Source organism: Salvelinus sp. IW2-2015, linkage group LG23 (genome assembly GCF_002910315.2).
Source record: "Salvelinus sp. IW2-2015 linkage group LG23, ASM291031v2, whole genome shotgun sequence".
Lineage (NCBI taxonomy): Eukaryota > Metazoa > Chordata > Actinopteri > Salmoniformes > Salmonidae > Salvelinus > Salvelinus sp. IW2-2015.
In genome coordinates this window covers 17,931,839-17,952,404 of record NC_036863.1, presented here as the reverse complement: position 1 = coordinate 17,952,404, position 20,566 = coordinate 17,931,839, and the positions used below count along the sequence as shown (strand labels likewise).

At 42.1% G+C, this 20,566-nt stretch overlaps 2 protein-coding genes, 1 long non-coding RNA gene and 1 pseudogene across 5 annotated transcripts; all 4 read right to left on the bottom strand.

Annotated features, from left to right (window-relative positions):
- Positions 1–91: 91 nt before the first annotated feature.
- On the bottom strand, positions 92–442 carry LOC139022884 (uncharacterized). Its single transcript, XR_011473953.1, has 2 exons — positions 352–442; positions 92–212 (listed from the first exon to the last, which is right to left on the bottom strand). It is a non-coding gene; the product is annotated as an uncharacterized lncRNA (long non-coding RNA).
- Positions 443–2,176: 1,734 nt separating this feature from the next.
- On the bottom strand, positions 2,177–4,628 carry LOC111951144 (thread biopolymer filament subunit alpha-like). Of its 3 annotated transcripts, XR_011473951.1 has the most exons (6): positions 4,215–4,628; positions 3,970–4,024; positions 3,400–3,575; positions 3,023–3,140; positions 2,625–2,682; positions 2,314–2,345 (listed from the first exon to the last, which is right to left on the bottom strand). XR_011473951.1 is itself a non-coding variant. In XM_023969174.2 (5 exons), the coding sequence occupies exons 1-5, from the start codon at positions 4,550–4,552 to the stop codon at positions 2,262–2,264; spliced, it is 711 nt and encodes a 236-aa protein (XP_023824942.2). In that variant the 5' UTR covers positions 4,553–4,628; the 3' UTR covers positions 2,177–2,261. The 3 variants fall into 3 exon arrangements, 2 of the variants coding, with proteins under 2 accessions (XP_023824942.2, XP_070290498.1); XM_023969174.2 differs by lacking the exon at positions 3,023–3,140 and having other exon boundaries at positions 2,177–2,345; XM_070434397.1 differs by lacking the exons at positions 2,314–2,345; positions 2,625–2,682 and having other exon boundaries at positions 2,981–3,140.
- A 3,821-nt stretch (positions 4,629–8,449) lies between these two features.
- LOC111950118 (uncharacterized protein C11orf87 homolog) lies at positions 8,450–10,234 on the bottom strand. Its single transcript, XM_023967488.2, has 2 exons — positions 9,972–10,234; positions 8,450–9,453 (listed from the first exon to the last, which is right to left on the bottom strand). The coding sequence occupies exon 2, from the start codon at positions 9,346–9,348 to the stop codon at positions 8,863–8,865; it is 486 nt and encodes a 161-aa protein (XP_023823256.1). The 5' UTR covers positions 9,349–9,453; positions 9,972–10,234; the 3' UTR covers positions 8,450–8,862.
- A 9,249-nt stretch (positions 10,235–19,483) lies between these two features.
- LOC111950495 (probable ATP-dependent RNA helicase DDX10) overlaps positions 19,484–20,566 on the bottom strand; it is a 129,482-nt pseudogene continuing 128,399 nt past the window's right edge.

The window sequence follows — 20,566 nt, the reverse complement described above, 5'->3', positions numbered from 1 at the left end:
CATGAATCCTGACCTCAAGCCCATTGGATGTGGTACCCTATAGTGCTTTAATTGATATGAAACATTTCATACAGTAAGTTACAGAACAGAATTTGGGACAGTGTTCACTTTATTGGGTTGTTAGTAATTCTGCCAAAACAAGGTTCCATCTCAACCCTATGGAGCTGGGTCTCTGTAGGCAGATTCTCTGGTCTGTCCTCAGTATATTGAGACTGGAAGAGAAAGTGGTGCAATGAGGAACGGTCTGCGTTGCACCTCAAAGGTAAAATACTCAACCCCAAATAGAAAGAACATAGTACAGCAAATCTAGAAATAACATGTTTTTCCACAATATCTTGACATTTTGATTACTTATTAAAATAATTTTTCAGGATACACAATACTAGTTCATAGAGATGGGAGCTGTGCTCAGGCTGGAGGACATGTAGCTGCTGCCGGCGTGACCGTGTCGGACTTCAGTCTGAAATTATACACATCACAAATAGATGTAGAACTTCAATCAATGCTTAAATGGTTGTGGGTGATGTATGGGAGCTTCTTGTATGGTGATCTTGAGACATTTTACTGGACAGGAGTTCCTGGTACTCTTGACTATAGTGTGTTATTTGCTGTAAGAAGAGCATGATTCATGGGTTATGCTGCACATGAAAGTGCCTCATATCAGGGTTGAAATCAGTCTGTTTTCTAACAGCTGTGTACCCGACTTGAGGGTCAGCATCTGCTCCTGCTAGGTCTGTGGGAGCTGGAGTGGTACTCTGCCTCATCCAACTGGATGTTCTACAACGGGAGAGGTCTGATTATTTAACACTGTGGTGAGCATTTATCAGGTTCTGGTTAACCCAGAACTAAAATTGTGCGGAATTTGGTTAGCTGCTCCACGAGATACTACTGGGATACTTAATGAAATCAACAGCTCAGATTATCTTCAAGATAATAATCCTACCAGGGTCTTGAGCCTCTCCATCTGCACACGCGCAGATCCTCTTTGGTCTGGGATGTCATGGAGAGCTGGGGTTGGAAATGAGAAAAAGGAGATGTGCCATCACCAGTCTTAGTGTAACATTTGGGGTTGGATGACAATGTTTTAACAGAAACAGTCCCGTGTAGGGTAAAACATACAGCATATTCTGAGTGCAATACTAAGAACATCCACTTGAGGGGGAACGAATCTGGTATAAGAATGACAATGGATGTACTGGTGTTTGCAATCAGTTATAGGTAGATACTGCCTGGCAGACTTCAGATAACTTTATATTGCGTTAACATAATACTAGCTTGACCAATTGAGACAATATACTACTGTAGGTCACTGCAGGGTAAATACACTGTCCTGCACAGACACCAGGGCATCCTGCTTGCTGGGCCAGGGCTTTGTAGTGGGCCTTGATGTCCGTTAGGGCATAGGTCATGTCCTGGGCCTGGTCTGCGTTGTCCACGGCGATGGAGAAGGCTGACCTCACACTACCTGTCACAATGTTCCTCACCTCCTTCACTTTCTACAACACAAAGCGCAACAGGAAATGTGTAATGTCTGTGCAATTGTTTTAACCTTGTGGATATGACAACATATAATAAAGCTATTGTTTAATGTTCATACCACTATCTGAGCAGTGATTTACAGTCACAACTGAACTCTGGAAACACATTGGGCATGTAGCCTTTATTTGAACACGGTTCAATATGACTTTGGTAAATGTTCCCTGCTCTTTGTTGATCCCCATTAATACTGTAACAGTGTTGTTTTTGTTGCACTTACCGACCCATATTGTCCCTCCTGTGTACCAAAATGAAGCTGTTTTTAAGGATGCAGAAAGTGTACAGAGAGAGTCACACAGGATCTGTAATGTAAATTCTTAATGTTGTGAACACTTATGGAAGGTCAGGTTCTGCAGTGGTGATTTAGTGAGAGAGAGACCAGCAGCGGTGCTGAGTGCTGGCTCTCAGCTTGTCTAAATCTCCATAATTGATGGGGAGACATTTTAATGCAGCGCCTGGGCAGGGGACCATCTTCAGAAGACTCGGGAAGTAATGCTTTTACTGGTTGAGTACAGGAGCAGATAAGGAACGGTGCATATGTAGAATTTGAATAAAACTATTGCTGGGAAAGTATACCAAGTGGAAAACATGCTTCACTGTTTTCATGTTTGCTAATTTTTGAGAGCCTAAATGTGCACTGAACCACCCGCCTTGCAAGTTTAGCGAGAATGTTGGAATGTTTCAGTAAAATAGTTATGTCATCATGTACTCACAGCATCATACACCTACTTTGAGAGACCGATCTGATCTTCCAGTCCACCAATGTTGGTTTGAAGCTCGAAAATGCTGAGGTAGAGGTTGTTCACCTCCTGTTAGCATGGGAATAGTGGTTTTCATAGCCATAACAGAATGTCATTCATTATTTCAATTGTTTGAATCAGCAGAGGCTGGTGGAAGGAGTGATTGGAGGATGTGCTCATTGTAACGGCAGGAATGGACCGAAGGGAACAGAGTCAAGCGTGGTCTCCATATGTTTGATAGTATTCCCTTCCAGCTATTACAATGAGCCTGTCCAATAGCACCTCCCACCAGCCTCTGTTTGACTAATCTTTCCATAGTTTGATGACAACACCATGATGTATCCATACCTCTTTTAATGTGGTCCAGTCCATCTCTAATGACTTGGTTTGGGCAGTCTCCTCAAATCTTAACATAAAACCAATATAAGGTTTTATATCAATGAACTTTCAGTCACATTTATGCATTAAGTTTAATATATTATCAATGTCTACAATTCTGCTTCATGAGTTTAAAGGATAATATATTGTGTACTCGGCTGAAACAAAATGTGGGTATTTGTTATCATTTTCGCAGTATCAATTGAATCTCAAGCTCTGTGATGATTGGATACAGATTCTCTTCAGAACAAAAGTCTCAAGACTCTGCTGCTGGAGAACAATGAAGGCTATTATTAGATTTTGCTCCAACTGAGCATTAAAAGCATTGATCTGCCGAGGTAATTATAAAGAAAAGTCACAACACCTACATGAGGCTGAGAGACTTCGGGCGGCAGGTAGCCTAGTGGTTAGAGCGTTGGGCCAGTAACCGAAAGGTTGCTGGATCGAATTCCCGAGTTGACAAGGTAAAACTCTGTCGTCATGCCCCTGAACAAGGCAGTTAATCCACTGTTAGGCCGTCATTATAAATAAGAATTTGTTCTTAACTGACTTGTCTAGTTAAATAAAGGTTCAATAAATAAATAAAAAATCTTCAGACCTGGTGCGGCCAGCAGATTATTCATGTATTGAACATTACAGACTAGTAGACCCAACTGTATATACTGTACTGTGTATTATGGGGTCACAGATTATTTCATTATGGCCCCACTGTATTGTGAGGTAATCGACCCTAACCCCACTCCACCTGCTCTGGACGTCGTCGATGAGGCTCTTGTAGTGCTCGATCTCGGTGATAATGGCCTCCTTGGTGGTGGACAGGCCATCGATTTGGGTCTTGTAGGTAGGGCCGCCCTCCCCCGGGTTGGTGAACATGGAGATATTGGCCCTCAGCACAGCGTTGGTCTGCTCCAGAGAGCGAGCCTGGGGACCACAGAGAGTGAGAGAGGCCAGATCGATGAATATGGTACACACATAGATTTCTATTAGGTTAACACACAGACATACAGTCTGGTGATGTTCCTCTCTGGTGATGTTCCTCTCCATGAATGGGTCTGAATTTCAATGAGCTTGAATGATTTTGGACATTGATGTTCAGGACATTCCAACGGGCCCGTTTTATTTTGCCAGACCAAATCACATGCACAATATACAAAAAATACATGCGTAATATGTTTTAGCATGTTAACAATGTTGAATGCATACATGAGCATTGCTATCAATTCCATAACAAGGACAATCTGATACTATCCTCAATTGGGTTTCGATTGAAGCACAGACATTAATTATGGTAGGTCAATGTATGAAAAATACTCACAGGATTGGGGTGTGGAGGATGTTGATGGGTAGATGGAATACTGATCAACATAATGCTAATCATTGTGTTTGTTCAAGCAGAAATACAAATATTGAGTTTAATTTGGTTGTTCGAGTGCAAATGCACTTCAAATATTACTGTGATAGAAAAATGTATACAATTGCATTAAAAGTCTGAAAGTGGCTAAATACCAACATCAACTTTCACTGATTATTGATTATACGTGTAATGTTTATGTGACATACCTTGTCAATAAAGGTGGCAAACCTTCAGCTCCTCCTTTTTTCTTTAGGCGGGTCACCTGGACTGTGTCGAGGGAGGGCAGCGAGGGGTCGATGCTGGGCACGGGGCTGAGACCACCCACGTCACCACCCACTGCGGTGGTGGAGCTCAGAAAGGACGGGTTGCCTCTGATCTTGAAGACGCGGCCACCCAAGTGAGCCCTGAGTGGGGCCACTCCAGCCCTGAACCCTGCTGCCCCGCCACCACCTCCTCCTAGAGCCAGGGCATGTCCACCCATTCCCATCCCAAGACCACCTCCTCCACCTCCCATACCCAGGCCTCCCCCCATTCCCAGCCCCATATCCGAGCCCTCCTCTTATGCCGAGCCCCGCTGCTCCACCACCCCAATTCCAAAAGATCTGGAGAGGGCCAGTCCGGCCCCTCCGCCACCACCTCCACCGCTCCTGCCCCCAGAGAAGAGCCTGTTGCCCCCATAGGTGGCCCCGAACCTCACCGCCCCCCCACTGATTCTCAGGTTAGTCTCAGCCATTTTAGCAGCAGCAGCCTCAAAGCTGGGGTGTCCAAGATGAGTTCCCTAGTCATAGACAGACGGACTGCCAGCCTCCCAGGAGTTCATATACACTAGGGCTGCCCATTTGCTGGGGAGGCGGCTCACGTCACTGCAGGTAGCTGGGCTCACAGACAGGCCAGCGTCTGCCCGACAGGCCATCTAATCCCACAGATGTCGGGAGAGATACTGCTGCCCCCCAGGCAACCAGGGACTGATGTCTTTCCAGAAGCTCAGCCTCTCTAACTCGTGTTGCCTTGGCACTAGATGGATGTTTTTCTCGACAATAAGGGTGCACTTACTTTGGCTCTTTCACTAAAGCCGTTTAATTGCCTGGCAACGACTGATCTCCGTTTTATCTTCCAGTGTCATGCTATCAAGCTGTCGTTTTTGGAGATTGTACCGCTTCACTGAAGGCGTCGCTCATAAATCATTCACAGGGATCACTGCACATTCTTGCCTTTGACAGAGGTATATGGTATGCAACATGCTGCAACAGACTATAGGAGCTTCAGCATTCTACCCACTAGGAGGGTGGTAACGGATGTGCGGGTTTCCACAATATACAATGTACAGTAAAAACGCTTTTTAACATCTAGAAAAGTGCATTCCAAATCCATCATCCTTTTGATTGGACCGAGTTCAGTTCTAGATCATCTCCTTTCTCCAATCCACTAGGCTCAAACTTGTCCATACACATATCAGCCCTAATGGCGAAAAAGTAAACATGCAGCTCGTGTTGAGTTTTTGCTTCCTTATAACTTTGTAATGCAAATCCAATTACAAAGAGTAAATAGCAGGGATCTATTTGTCCCCACAGTCGCCAATGAGKTTAGTCTGTGGACAGATCCGGTGAGAGACTCCCAACAGTAGTGTGTCCTATAGGAGCTGAATTCCAGCCAGGTATTTATTTTATTTAACCTTTATTTATCCAGGCGAGTCAATTAAGAACAAATTCTTATTTACAATGACGGCCCCGGGGCTGTTTTTTTAGGAAACAATTAGGAACATGCTCTTCTGGGACCTGGCCAAGGGCCACAGCCTCACTAGTTACCACAAGGTCATTAAACTGCCAATTTCTACAATGTATTATTAAAATTGTATTCTAACCCTAACATTAACCATACTGCCAACCTTATGCCTAACCTTAAATTAAAACCAAATAGCACATTTGTTTTCAGGAATTTTTATGATAGCCAATTTTGACTGGCTGTGCTATCCAGTGGAAACCCACTGCCATAGACTCCTGTTAGAGAACCTGTCAAAGCACTCAAATATCCAATGATCCAATCAGGAGAGGTAGGTGTGACTTTAGATTCAATAAGATCAAGGAACCCCTTGGGTTACTGATGGAGCCAAGGTCGATTTAAGACACATTTTGGTTGAATGTGTTCACTTGTGCAACTGACTAGGCATCCCCTTTCTTTGAGAGGATCATCCATTCTACCCTGAAAGTGAGGCTCAGAATGCACAAGAGTTTTCCAACATCACAATGTTCCATTAATATTACAAACTACCTGTAATGGTAATATTTAAGATGAATAAAGTTAATATTCAGTTTAGAGTAATTAACACAATGCTTAGCATATTTGTTTTCCGTTTCTGTAATATTAATGATTTCCATTGTTCTATTTGTTACTCATTTGTGTATGCCGGGTTGATGGTCACTAGACTTGATATGGAATGTTCTCATATCGTTTGATAGTGATTGACAGCAGAGTTACTGAAGGTACAAGGACCGATGACACTGATTATTATTGTATTGACGACATTATGAACACTGTGTGATTCTGTTGCAAAGTCAATGGTCATGTCCGAATACCCAAAGGCCTACTTGCGTTTTAAATAGTCAGCATTTTAGGTAGACCTATGTGACAAAAAGCTGTATAGTAAGCCAATGTGAAATGTCAAATTCAGCATGCTTTAAATGCTGGGATGTCATACTTATTTTGGCTTCTCCTCTAGTTTTAGAATTTGCTGCACACTATTGAGGACGATTATCGTCTTTTCGAGATTTAAGTGTCTAACAACAGGTGATAATCAGCTGAGGGGACGTGCTGTACCAAACTGATGAAATGGCTGGAATCAACGCAATGGAGCATTAGATGACACATTCTCAGTAATATGAGCCGAGTGCAGCCCAAACATCTTACTGCGGCTATAGCCTAGCATGCTGATATTTGTTGCTTAATGCATTCGTTAACAGAAGGGTATACTACAAAGCAGGATCAAGGAGTTCGTTATCAATAGTTATTTCTGGTTGCTCATCAAAGTAGCAGAGCCCTCAGTACGTTCTAAATCGTATGTAGTACGATTAGTACACATCAGAGGCTGCTGCTGCTGGGAGGAGCTATAGGAGCACGGGCTCATTGTATTGGCTGGAATGGAATATGAAATGAGTCAAACGTGGTTTTCATGTGTTTGATACATTTTCATTTATTCCATTCCAGCCAATACAATGAGCCCGTGCTCCTATAGCTCCTCCCACCAGCCTCCTCTGGTACATAGTATTCAGTAAGTAGTAGCCTAGGCAAGCCAGATTTTGGACAAGGCCACTGTCTTTGGTTTTGACTGACTTTGTACAAGCGTCTTGCGCTGATGTGTAGATACCTTTTGGTAGCCTACTGTCTGATTAGAAAGGGCCTGTCTCCAAGAGACCCGTTAGACATTTTCTATGCTTCTGTTCTGGAGGCGTCTCCCTGAATTATTGTATTAAACTCTATTGATCTTTGATTGGTATTATCAATGACTGCTCTCCTTTTTGTTCACCTGGAAATGTTTTGTTACACCAGTATTCTGTTTGACGTAACGTGGCTCAAGGTAGAAAAGGAGACAAAATGTGACTTTCATGACAAAGAAAATAAGCATGAAGAAATATTTATGATGCCCCATTTATTACATTTCAGAGGGTACATTATAAATACTGGACTGCTATAGGCTATTAGGACTCACAGCTATCTGGCACATGAAATAATTAAATCTGGAATAGTGCATTATTACAAACCAAACGCATTGTGCCCTACAAGAAGTCACACATGCTAGAACCTACAGTCATCTTAAAGACATTAAAGAAAAGATTGATGTCCTTTATATCAACAACCAATAAAAATGCATAATTTTAATTAAACTATGTATCTCTGAAAATAATTATTTGAGGCCATTTCTAAATACAGTCTGCACTGCCTAACCGCAACAAATGGAAACTTAAACCGCTTGCCACACTTTTAACAAAGCCAAAAGCCCTAAGTAGGTTTGTGAGACCTTGTCAAACATGACATAAAAGCTTTATTTGATAGCTCCTACAAAACGTTTTGAAAGGGTGCCAAAGCACATGCCAATCAGAGAGTCTGGTTCCTCTTAAGGTATCTTTCTACATCTACTTGCTCTTCGTTTGAAAGCGTTGTACAAATAAAATCAAATGGATTGAGACTAAGAGGAATGCAAGGTCGCCAGAGCATATTACATGAAATGTGCTATGTCACCCATTTCAAGCCTGCCAATATAGCAACTGAATGATTTATAAAGTGAAGCTTGTTCTGTGGAACTGGTTTTAAGAAGTTTGAGTGAACTTTTGGGGCAATATTTCTTTAGGTAAAAATCTAATTCTACCATTTGCAAGTCCAGTAGTAGAAATAGTCGCAGAAATAAATACTTTAGAATACTTGGACAAGTAGCAATTTACATCTACACAACGAAATTGTGCTAGGGGCACATGAATGTATCTACATTTCAGCACCATGGACAGCGCTCTTTCTAGTGGGCCAGGGATTTCATAACCACGGACAGCGCTCTTTCTTGTGGCCTGTCTTCAATTTACAATACTCTACCAAATGGTCCTTTGCTGAAATTATTCCACAAATGTATTCCAATATACTGACGGACTCTACTTTTATACACGATTTACAAACGTGGCACATATCAATCCACTCGGTGTGATTTATGATGAAAATGGCAAACATAGTTCCTTGAGGTCATATTGTTTGTTTTTGTGCCATATTGCTTTCCCAGTTAATCCCAAATTGATGTTTTTTGTCAGTTACACCTGAACTATAACGTGGATGTTGTTTATTTACAAAGTCCCAACACTTTCAATTGCAGCGTTATCAAGACAAGACGACTGTTTCCAGCACTTGTCCGTCTCCTTGCTCAATGTGTGCCATATCCAATTCTGACGCATTATTTGTAATGGGTAAGGTACCGACGTCCTCCTGAATGTGACAACTGGTATTTTGGACAGCGGAGTGTGGCCGGTGTTCGCCATCTCGAGGCGACGGTCGGACAATAATACATGGTCTCGTAGGCTCTCTCTTCGCCTTGGTGGACGGGCTGAGGTTGTCACGCTCGTATTCCTCCTGGGCACGTTGGATCTTCCTCTTCTTCATTCTCCTCTTGTTAAAGTGAAATGCTGCCAGGGAAACCAATATTATCCCAATTATCATGGCCACCAGTACCATGAGCGCAAAGGTCGAGGAGAACGGTTGGAAGAAGCGGCCAATTTGGTCCATGCAGGTACCATTGGTTTGGGAAGCTCCGTTGTAGATGCACAGTGGTATGGAGAGACCCAAACCCTCGGACTCCTTGTTTGTCATTTCGTTGGGCTTTGATTTTCACTTCGGGGTAGTAATATGTCCTCTCCAACCTCAGCGCGACGAGGCAAATGGAATCAAAGGCCTTGACTGTCCCATTAGATTGACCTAAATGGAAATTAAAACGCCGTTGAGATCAGTGGCAACATGTTAAGAATACAATAAGCCAATAACATTGTGTAGCGAGACTACAGTGGTATGCATATGCCATCAGTGTATAGGCTCGCCATTCACGGCACGCCCGATTAAATTATTTAAATAATTGAGAGGACTATTAGGCGTGCATAATTGCGCGTCAGTTTTGAGATTACAACAAATGTATGGCTCCAGAACAGAAATCATAATTATATTTGGACGACAGAGCCATAATTAAATTCCATACAATTCCAATCAGTTTACTGCAAAAGTTCCTATGTGAATAGGGAAAAGATGCACTTGAGACTTGCATCTGCAGCATCCAGGCTACTACAATTACAATGAAACGAATGTACTTACATGAAACAATACGTGGTCAACATGATTTAAGCTAGGCTATTTTCAAGAGTCAGAAATTAAAAAAAAACACTTGGAATATTTCAGTCTGTTCGTTTATGTTTGAGGGAAAAATAGATGTTTTAATCTCTTACCTGCTGAAACTGTCTAGTCGAAGCCGTTTCAGAGTCGAGGACCGGCCGGAGTGGCGATATGTGGAGCAGAGAGAATTATCATGGATCGCAATGACGTATCCCACAATGCGAAAGCTGTACTCTGTCCACACACACCCACAGTGGATGCACATCTGTGTTCCACATTCATCACCTGAGTCTACATTGCAGGCTCCTCTGCAGGCTCCTCTGCCTTCTGAAAAGCTTAGAGGAAACGTATACAGTAGAACATCAAGCGTAGCCTATACGACCTACAGATACGCGATCAATAAACTGAAAAAACGCCTTGAACCCCAACGTACATTATATTGGTCACATGCACGCACTTCAGCAAAAGCATGCAACATAGTGTGGAGCTGTTCCCCACGACACTGGTGCTGAAATCAGCTGCACAGCATCACGACTACAGTCAGTCTACCTAAGACTATCGACATTGCATTTCACTCACTTTTACTTCTCACATGGTCATATGCTTGGTCAAACCAACTTAGCTTTCGACCCTGATGCATTGGGACTGCCATGGTGATGCAGGTTGTCTAAAAGGAAAGCTGGTGTCAAACGGAATTGATAGAGATTACTGGCATTCATGAGGGGGGGAGCAGAAATAACTCTAAATCAATCACTTCACATAAGTAAACTTGAAGTATCACTGGACTGTATTTGTAGTAGGCTAAAGCAGCATTTCTTTGTCAAGAGAGGCTAGTGGGCCCACTTTTACACAGCAAGTTACATTAGTAGGGTATGCCTAAGTGGCCCATTGTAAAAAAAAAAATGCTTGACTTGGCCAACAGTAAAGGCAGATCTTAGAGCTGCCAATGCCACAGTTTACAGTCAGGATCTTATAAAAATGGTTTGAGTCTACCGAAGGGGAGCTGGTAAATCAAATTACACCATTTCCTGTGGTAAAGGATAAATCCATACAACATGATCTCACGAACTCACTGTAAAACTGATGTTTAGCCAAAAGATGCAAACATCACACTGCGAGGCTCCAGCAAGATATAATGTAAGCTAAATGTTTTCAAATGTGCAACCAGGTTGCCCAAATTCCCGACCAATATGCAGGGCTCATTCGCTCCTGAAAATTATGACATTACCCATGTCCAAATTATGACTTTGAGGATGCAAGAACCTTGAGGGCCATACATTAGAAAAAGTTTAAATTTAACCTGGACCTCTGTCTCTTAAAATCGTTGACGTATTTGCACGTGGTCAAACACTGTTAGCTGTTCCCATCAGATAACCTGACAGACTTAGCCCTGTGCTAAACTGCGAGCTTGGCAGGATTATATCCGGTTGAAATACCTTATTAGCCAATTAAAATCGTTGCTTTCGTTGGACGTGATCCAACACCTGTTCATGAAAGCGCACTTAACAGCAGTCCAATGGCACGTTCTGAAAATCAAAGCACTAGACCACATGCATTTGTCTGACAGGTCATATAGCTGGCTTCACACTGTAGAGCGCCTAGAACTCCTCATATTTGTCGTAGATGGTGAAAGGGTTCGAATCCCACTTTAGTTCCCCCCCTTGTAAATGAAGATTACGAATGCATTTAATGAGGAGCTTCTTGTTAGAGTCCGTCTTGCAGACCAAGACACAGGCTACTGGCACTGCTACATAAATAATCGTCCCTACTATAGGCTATATTACATAGACGTGTATGCTACACTTACATGTACAACATTTCATATGGATTATTATAATCATCCACTGTCACATATGCATTATTTTAATGAAGCGTCGAGGAGCAGCAGTGAACAGTGTTTTCACTGTAACAAAAATACTTGATGCAAGGGGGGCTAGAATGAACAGTTAACGTGCACTATTGTTTTAGAGTCAACCGCTTTAGTAGTGCGTACCACCAGGAAGCAATGATTAAGATTGTACATGACAGCTATTTGAAGTCCATAAGGCTCTTTAATTTTTTTAACGATGTATGACAAACTTAAAATGTTATAGACCTCCTTTATCTTTTTTTCCATAAAAGCACATGGGTGTGTGTGAAATGGATTAGGAAAATTGTGGTATTTTGTCATACGTGAATTTGTCTAAAGTTAGTAGCTAATAGCCTAGTCAAGGATGCATCATCATGCAATATTGGCACTCTACACTTGAGACAGATGAGCGGGACAATAGTAAACCTTGAATTTAGAGATTTAAAATATCCCTCTGGTGGCCAAGTTGACCTATTTTAAGTAATGCCATTGGTTGGTGGATATAAAGTCTGAAATATTTGATTGGCTGATGCAGAATTTGTGACAGGAAAAAATCACTGTCAGCTGGTGAGGTTAGCGTAGGGCTAACGTATGCCAGGTTATTTGATGGGATCAGCTACAATGTTGCGTTCTATCACCTGCAACTACGTTGACGATTGTAATTGGCAGATGCACATTTTGAGAAGGAGGTTTAATTTAATTTTTCAAATGTTTGCAAGTATGGACCCCTGTCAGGGTCAGATAAGGAAAGGGAAGGTTAAAGCTGAGCTCCGCATAACATGCTGACCACACCACTTGCTTTACGTGCGCGAGCATCGCAAAATAAATGTACACAATCATGTTATTCAATCATTGCACCCACACTGCTTTCGTGTGCGTTGACGTTCGATGCGCTGCAAGTCCTGCCTCTCCCATCTTCTCATTGTATTTTAGGAGCATATACCCACGTGGGTGATTGAAAGATGAACTGGGGTCCACACTCCATTCGGTTGTGGTAATGCATCTTAAAGTTGGTTGCCAACCGCCATATAAAGTCCGAAGAAGAAAGCCTGAAGGAGGAGATATTACTAGAAACTGATCAATTGTCGGAGTAGAGGACCTTGTGCATTTCAGATAAAATAACAACCCAATGTTTATAACCCAGGACAAATTAAGTTGTAACAGCATGCTAGCCAACTAAATTGCCATAAATGTTTAATGCTTTTTGACCTGTCAACAAATTAATATAGTTGGTTCAGAGTTTGTTTTGATATTTCAACCTGCATGTCCTGAGCGTGTTTGGTGTGTGGGGACAAAATCAACATGCGTGCAATAGCAGACACACGCATGCGGTCTGGTCAGCATGTAAGGTGAAGTAGCAGCACTGAATGCCCCAGGCTCATTTGTTATTGTTTTTTAAACAGAGCAGAGGAGCATCTTGCATCGTAGTAAAAAATAAATAGAACAGTAGTGTATGTACTACTACGCGTGTGTAGCACATGGGGTTGTGTGAAACTTAAGCCTCATTATCTAGCTTTGAGGTGGCGCGATCGGCATAAGATGCTTGAGGGCGGTGGTCACGTGTGTTTGAGGGCAGAGGTCCCGCGTTGGTGCCAGGTATGGGCAGAATTGGGAGGAAGTGGTACTCGCTAAGAAAGCATCGTGACATCCTTTTCAAGTGCAATGATGTCCGAGGGGGAACATTTTTAGTTTTAAGTAACGTCTTTGTTGTTGCAATATCGCAAACGGACGTTGCAGTTTCACTGCTATGGATTCCAGAAGTATAGTATAAAGCAGGATCAATGAGTTAGCCAGCTAAATATTCTGAAATAACTTCTTATTTTTAATAAAGATAAGCTTGAAATATGCATGGTCTAATTGATTCAACAAACAAAAACACATGTTTAGCTTCCATAATAAATCAGAAAATCAATAGTTATTTTTGGTTGTTTATTAAAGTTAGCTGGCTAACTCATTGATCCTGCTTTGCAGTATACCCCTCAGTTTCAAGATCATGGGAGAAGTTAAAATAGAAAACATAATTTTGTTTTTTTAAACCTCAAATCAAGGAAGTGCCTGCAATCCAACGGAAACTTTTGGCAATCCCATTTTGGGGTCAAAACTCCTGGTTGGGAACCCCAAACTAGAGGATAGTAGAAGCAAACACTCCTGAGTCAATACACACATAAATAAATTATTGTTGCATCTTGGGGCCTGGCAGAGGTTCTCTCTCCACTGTGTTCAATCGTTAACAAGGTGAACTCGTTAGACAAACACAGATAGAATCATTGTTTCTCATTGCTGTGACTGATAATGACTAGGAAAATGACACACTATTTACAAAGATAGGGAGATTTTCTTTCCCCCACAAAAATGCCTGAATTGAACTCATCACTCACAGTGAAATGTGACTGATATTTGAGTCACACTGCATTACAGCAATCTTTACTCCATCGAACACTACCGAGGAGCCACAGCAAACATCACCATGAGATGTGCATGGAATATCAACATACTGCACACACTCAAGATGACAAACTAGACCTTATAACATCAACAAGGAAACGAGGAAAATAAAAGTCTACAAATGGAACCATCTACTCAATGCTATATTATGGCAATGGTATATAGGGGCAGGGTTATTCTCAACCCCTCTACACTATTACAAGGGCCAGTTCTGAGAAGCATTGGTAATACTGAGACAAAGATGTTGATAATAAGTGACCAAAGAGGAGCTTGAGGGCTATGGTCTTTTGGCCATATGAGTGGATTGGAGTGGGTCAAGCTTGTCCTCTGCGCATAAAGAAAGGAAGGAAGATAAGGTTGGAAAAATTGGGGCAAAGTGGATGGCGAGGCGAGTGGAGGGCACACAGCCCTGATTGATGACTGTGGACACAGACAGCTTAAAACTTAAGGAACTGCCTCCATCCGTCCCCATCACACACAACTTCATCAGCTCCATTTGTCACTGCCGTGAGCAGGGCCTGACTGTTTGCTGCTCCGGCTAAGTTTGATAAGGTCATTGTGGGAGAAACTCACTTTGCTGCTCCGTCTTCTGCAGTCTATATTTTCCCCCTCTCTAATTATGTAGATTTAGTTGGAAAGGACAGGCAGAGGACTCTGCGCTAAAACCCAGTAATCCAGCCTTCCCTGGATTACTCACTCTCTCAAAGCACAGCAAAAGGGGGAGTAAACACCACAAAAAGGCCATCTGCTTCATTCCCAAAATTGGAGACCGATTTAAAGGCCATATATTATACAAATGGCAAAAGCCAGATACGCTTCTAATAAGTGGGTAGCATCTAAACATTACACCTTTAGTCTTTTACTGTATAGAAACCCAGACTGCATTGAAAAGGGGATTTACGGCTGTGCAACTTTCAGGTCTCTTAAGAGGTATATTCAAATAAAACTCAACATTGTTCCACACTTGTTATAAGTAGATATTACCATATATCTTTCAATAGCTTTTCCACAAAAATGATACAATGACAAAAGGAGGCCATTTTCAGTACGGAAGCAACAATAGAGATGTGCTGACTTTCTATTTTGAGAGTACATTACTGTAAAATAGCTGTGAAGATAATGTAGCTCCCCTGGTTAACCACTGACCACTGACATGTTAAAGGGAGAGTAAGACGAGTGCCTATGGGCTTTACAGAAAGGAAAAACAAAGTACTGCAGAGGAAGGTGACCTCTCAAGCACACTAAGTGGGTTGAAGACATCTTTCATACATAACTACTCATAGAAATAAATGAAAAACTATTGGATTTCAGGAAGTTAAATCTCTGTCCCAAATATTTTCAAGTGATCAGTTCTGTAACAGGAGGAGACAACAAATGTCAAAAACACTAAAATACACTCTGGGGTGGCAGATTATGAAAAAGCCCATCCTGGCATTCTACAGCATTCGGGATCTGCTAAATTACACTGAACAAAAATAAAAATGCAACATGTAAAGTGTTGGTCCCATGTTTCATGAGATGAAATAAAAGATCCCAAAAATGTTCCATATGCACAAAAGACTAATTTGATCATTACACAACATAAAAGTGGCCTTTTATTGTCCACAGCACAAGGTGCACACCTTGTGCTGTGGACAATAAAAGGCCACTCTAAAATATGCATTTGTGTCACACAACACAATGCCACAGATGTCTCAAGTTGAGGGAGTGTGCAATTGGCATGCTGACTACAGGAATGTCCACCAGAGCTGTTGCCAGAGAATTGGATGTTTATTTCTCTACCATAAGCTGCCTCCGTAATATTAGAGAATTTGGCAGTACGTCCAACTGGTCTCACAACCGCAGACTACGTGTAACCGGCATCACGTTTCAGCATAATGCACAGCCCCATATCGCAAGGATCTGTACACAATTCCTGGAAGCTGAAAATGTCCCAGTTCTTCCATGGCCTGCACACTCACCAAACATGTCACCCATTGAGCAGCTTGGGATGCTCTGGATCAACGTGAACGACAGCGTGTTCCAGTTCCAGAAACTTTGCACAGCCATTGAAGAGGTGTGGGACAACATTCCACAGGACACAAATCAACAGTCTGATCAACTCTATACGAAGGAGATGTCACACGCTGCATGAGGCAAGTGGTAGTCATACCAGATACTGACTAGTTCTCTGATCCACGCCTCTTTCTTTAAGGTATCTGTGACCAACAAATGCATATCTGTATTCTCAGTCATGTGAAATCCATAGATTAGGACTGATTTCCTTATATGAACTGTAACTCAGTCAAGTCTTTGAATATTGTTGCATGTTGCTTTTCAATTTTTTCCCCCAGCGTAAGTTATGTCAATCACAAGGGAGTCATAGGCAAGGCCTACGCCCATGTAATCTTTGAACATGAACATGTGCTGGGAGCTGGAGGTCTGAAAGCTGCCCCAGGCGAGCCTCAGACATGAAAGCACTTTCTTCTCTGTGAAAGGCATAACAAGCTGCACCACCGATGCCAATAAAAGTAATGGAATACCTTGAAGTCCCTGTCACCAACTGTGCCCCATTATTCTGAGCAAACGCCTGGGGTATCTCTAGAGATATTGGGACTAAGTGCACTATACTATTATGACATGTCACACAGAAGTCTAATTTTGTGATGTCCCACAATTTGTATTGGGTTTTGTCATACCTAGGATTACAAAATGACCGTAACTTTACCAAAAAATGTCCAGAAATCCTGGTTAGAATATTCCTGTCATCAAGAATAAGCAGGACATCTGGGAATCCTTCATCCAGAACTTCTGGAAAAACTAAGAATCTTACCAGAAAGTTAAGGGAATTTTGCAACTCTAGTCACACCTATTTTGATATTACCGTCAATGACATGGATCTTTCATTTCTATCAAGTCAAGTGGCGCTACAGCCGAGCATAAAAAATAAACGAATAAGCCCCCCAAAAAAGTGGGATAAAGCAATAACCGGTAATGGGACACAGATGGTGACTGGGACTTGAAGGTATTACATTACTGTTGTTTCTTTTGGTCCAGTGATGCAGCAATTTATGCTTCACACAGAGAAGGCAGTGGTTTGAAGTAATCTGACCCTGCATTGGCTTAAAGCCAGAGAAAGGGCAGCTTTCAAAGCTGGAACTGCAGTGAGGGGAAAGGGGGAATAGGACAAGTGGAGACAGAAAAAAAAAAACATGATGAAAAAGCCAGTGAGAGCTAGAGAAGAAAAAGAGAGGAGTAAGATGTAATGGGGGGAAACAGTGTGATGGAGAGCAACAAGAGTGAAAAAGAGTACCAACGGGACAGCAAGAGAACATTTAACACAAAAAGTTAAAGGGTCAGAAAATAGAGAGTGGTTTTGTGATCTGGGACAAGCATGTCTGCATAATGTACACTGCCAGTCAAAACTTTGGACACACCTACTCATTCCAGGGTTTTTCTTTTTACTATTTTCTACATTGTAGAATAACAGTGAAAACATCAAAACTATGAAACAACACATACGGAATCACGTAGTAACCAAAAAAGTGTTAAACAAATCAAAATATATTTTAGATTTCAGATTCTTCAAAGTATCAACCCTTTGCCCTGATGACAGCTTTGCACACTCTTGGCATTCTCTCAACCAGCTTCACCTGGAAAGCTTTACCAACAGTTTTGAATGAGTTCCCATATACTCTGAGCACTCGTTGACTGCTTTTACTTCACTCTGCGGTCCAACTCATCCCAAACCATCTCAATTGGGTTGAGGTCGGGAAATTGTGGAGGCCAGGTCATCTGATGCAGCACACCATCACTTTCCTTCTTGGCCAAATAGCCCTTACACAGCCTGGAGGTGTGTTGGGTCATTGTCCTGTTGAAAAACAAATGATAGTACCACTAAGCGCAAACCAGATGGGATGGCGTATCGCTGCTGTGGTAGCCATGATGGTTAAGTGTGCCTTGAATTGTAAATAAATCCCCAACAGTGTCACCAGCAAAACACCCCCACACCTCCTCCTCCTTGCTTCATGGTGGGAACCACACATGCGGAGATCATCTGTTCACCTATTCTGCGTCTCACAAAGACATGGCGGTTGGAACCAAAAATCTCAAATTTGGACTCATTAGAGCAAAGGACAGATTTCCGACCGGTCTAATGTCCATTGCTCGGGTCTCTTGGCCCAAGCATGTCTCTTTTTCTTATTGGTGTCCTTTAGTATTGGTTTCTTTGCAGCAATTCGACCATGAAAGCCTGATTCACAGTCTCTTCTGAACAGTTGATGTTATGTGTCTGTTAATTGAACTCTGTGAAGCATTTATTTGGGCTGCAATTTCTGAGGCTGGTAACTCTAATGAACTTATCCTCTGCAGCAGAGGTAACTCTCGGTCTTCCTTTCCTGTAGCGGTCCTCATGAGAGCCAGTTTCATCATAGCGCTTGATGGTTTTTGCACTGCACTTGAAGAAAATGTCAAAGTCCTTAATTTTTCGGAAAAAAAGTAATTAAAGTAATGATGGACTGTCATTTCTCTCTGCTTATTTGAGCTGTTCTGCCATAATATGGACTTGGTCTTTTACCAAATATGGCTATCTTCTGTATACCACCCCTACCTTGTCACAACACAACTGATTGGCTCAAACTCATTAACGAAATAAATTCCACGAATTAACATGGCACACCTGTTAATTGAAATGCATTCCAGGTGACTACCTTATGAAGCTGGTTGAGAGAATGCCAAGTGTGCAAAGCTGTCAAGACAAAGGGTGGCTACTTTGAAGAATCTCAAATATATTTTGATTTGTTTAACACGTTTTTGGTTACTACATCATTCCATGTGTTATTTCATAGTTTTGATGTCTTCACTATTATTCTACAATGTAGAAAATAGCACAAATAAAGAAAAACTCTGGAATGAGTAGGTGTGTTCAAACTTCTGACTTGTACTGTACATCTGTCAGCCTGCCAGTCCCCCCTCGTAGTGTGTGGAGCATGTCTCTGGTGAGACCACAGGGGCTAGAAGGAATTATACATTAATTTCCTTCTAGAATGTGCCAAAGTCATTTACATCTGTGAAAAGAAAAACATGAAAGTGGGCTTCAGGCTTTAACCAAGTGAATGGTGGCCCCTGCATCGATCTAGAATCAAATCATTCCAGACAAGGTGCAGTATGTTCCATGCCATTATATTACAATAGACATCACTTGGAACGAGATGCAGAGAAACACGTACGCCAAGGAAATGGTTGTGTGATATTACTTTGTCATAAAATGGATGGGTACTTGAAAGGTTATTTTAGAACAAAGAGAAACACTTGAGCAGAAAAGTAAAACAGTATGTGGATAGGTACTAACTAAAGCACTTGTCAATTTTTTCCCATGTTAAATAGCTTCTTTATTTTTTACCAAACAAGCACAGGTAACTACAGGAAAACAATCACATGTAACAGTAAATTGTATGTTTTATTTGACAGTTTGGGAATTCTCTAATCTTCCCAAAATAGTGGGGAACATCCAAATAATGACGACAAGACATTGAAGAGGATCCTCCATAACACAGAGTGTTCGGTAAATGTCCTCTCTTTCGCGAGCCCTAGCGCCGGTTCCCCAGCAGATGCAGGACCAGCTCTTCGTCCTCAGCCAGAGAGAGGCCAGTGTCCAGGGGCTTGGCAGCTGCCTGTTGCCTTGGTCTCTTCCTCACCAGAGTCATCGCTGCAGTCACTGAGGCTGCGCTTCCTCATCCCAGCAGCAGGGCTTTAAACAAAGAGAGGAGAAAGGTTTCAACAATCAGTTTAGCTCACATCAATGGGAGTGCAGTTTATATTGAGGGTCGGTCTATGGAGATGGCTTTGAAAGAAAGGTGTTATGAAACATACCGTGGTTCATGGGGATCTGTGTAAGACAGAGGTAGAGGATTGCAACCCTGGGAGGTACCTTGGTTAAAATTCTTCCAATGTTGCTAGCTATTTGATTGCATGAGGCTGCTCAAGATTCTTTGTAATTGAGAGGGATGGAAAGAGGCACCCGTCTCATATTCATCTGATAGGGGAGATAGCTGGCTCTCTTTATTCAAAGTTGTGAGATGGCTTGGAAATAAGCAGTTCTAAAGAAATCTCCAGGACTCTCAGTGTCGGGATGATCAGACACCAGCAATGGCGTAATTGGATTAATTGAAAAAATAAGCCGAAAGAAAAAGTCTAAAACTTGGGGAACACAACTTAACTTTGATTAAGTCAATTGGTGTGGATCAAGGGAGTGGGGAATGATTTATCATGTGAACAGGAAGCAGAGTGAAACACAGTTATTGCTGATAGAGCTGTCTCTCCTATTATCTGCACCTCTGATTCTTGACACTCCACAGCTCAGGGGCTGGGTGGTGAGCACTAGGAATACAAAATGGCTACCATGCATGCAGAACCCCATTGGGGGTCAATTCATTA

Excerpts from the sequence above, each read along its gene's own strand:
- LOC111951144 (XM_023969174.2), bottom strand. The coding sequence starts at position 4,552 with ATGGGGCTGGGAATGGGGGGAGGCCTGGGTATGGGAGGTGGAGGAGGT. Across the intron at positions 2,683-3,399 it reads ATCGACGACGTCCAGAGCAG|ATTTGAGGAGACTGCCCAAA; the intron begins GTGGAGTGGGGT and ends TTTTATGTTAAG. Across the intron at positions 2,346-2,624 it reads ACTGGACCACATTAAAAGAG|GAGGTGAACAACCTCTACCT; the intron begins GTATGGATACAT and ends CCATGCTAACAG.
- LOC111950118 (XM_023967488.2), bottom strand. The coding sequence starts at position 9,348 with ATGACAAACAAGGAGTCCGAGGGTTTGGGTCTCTCCATACCACTGTGC.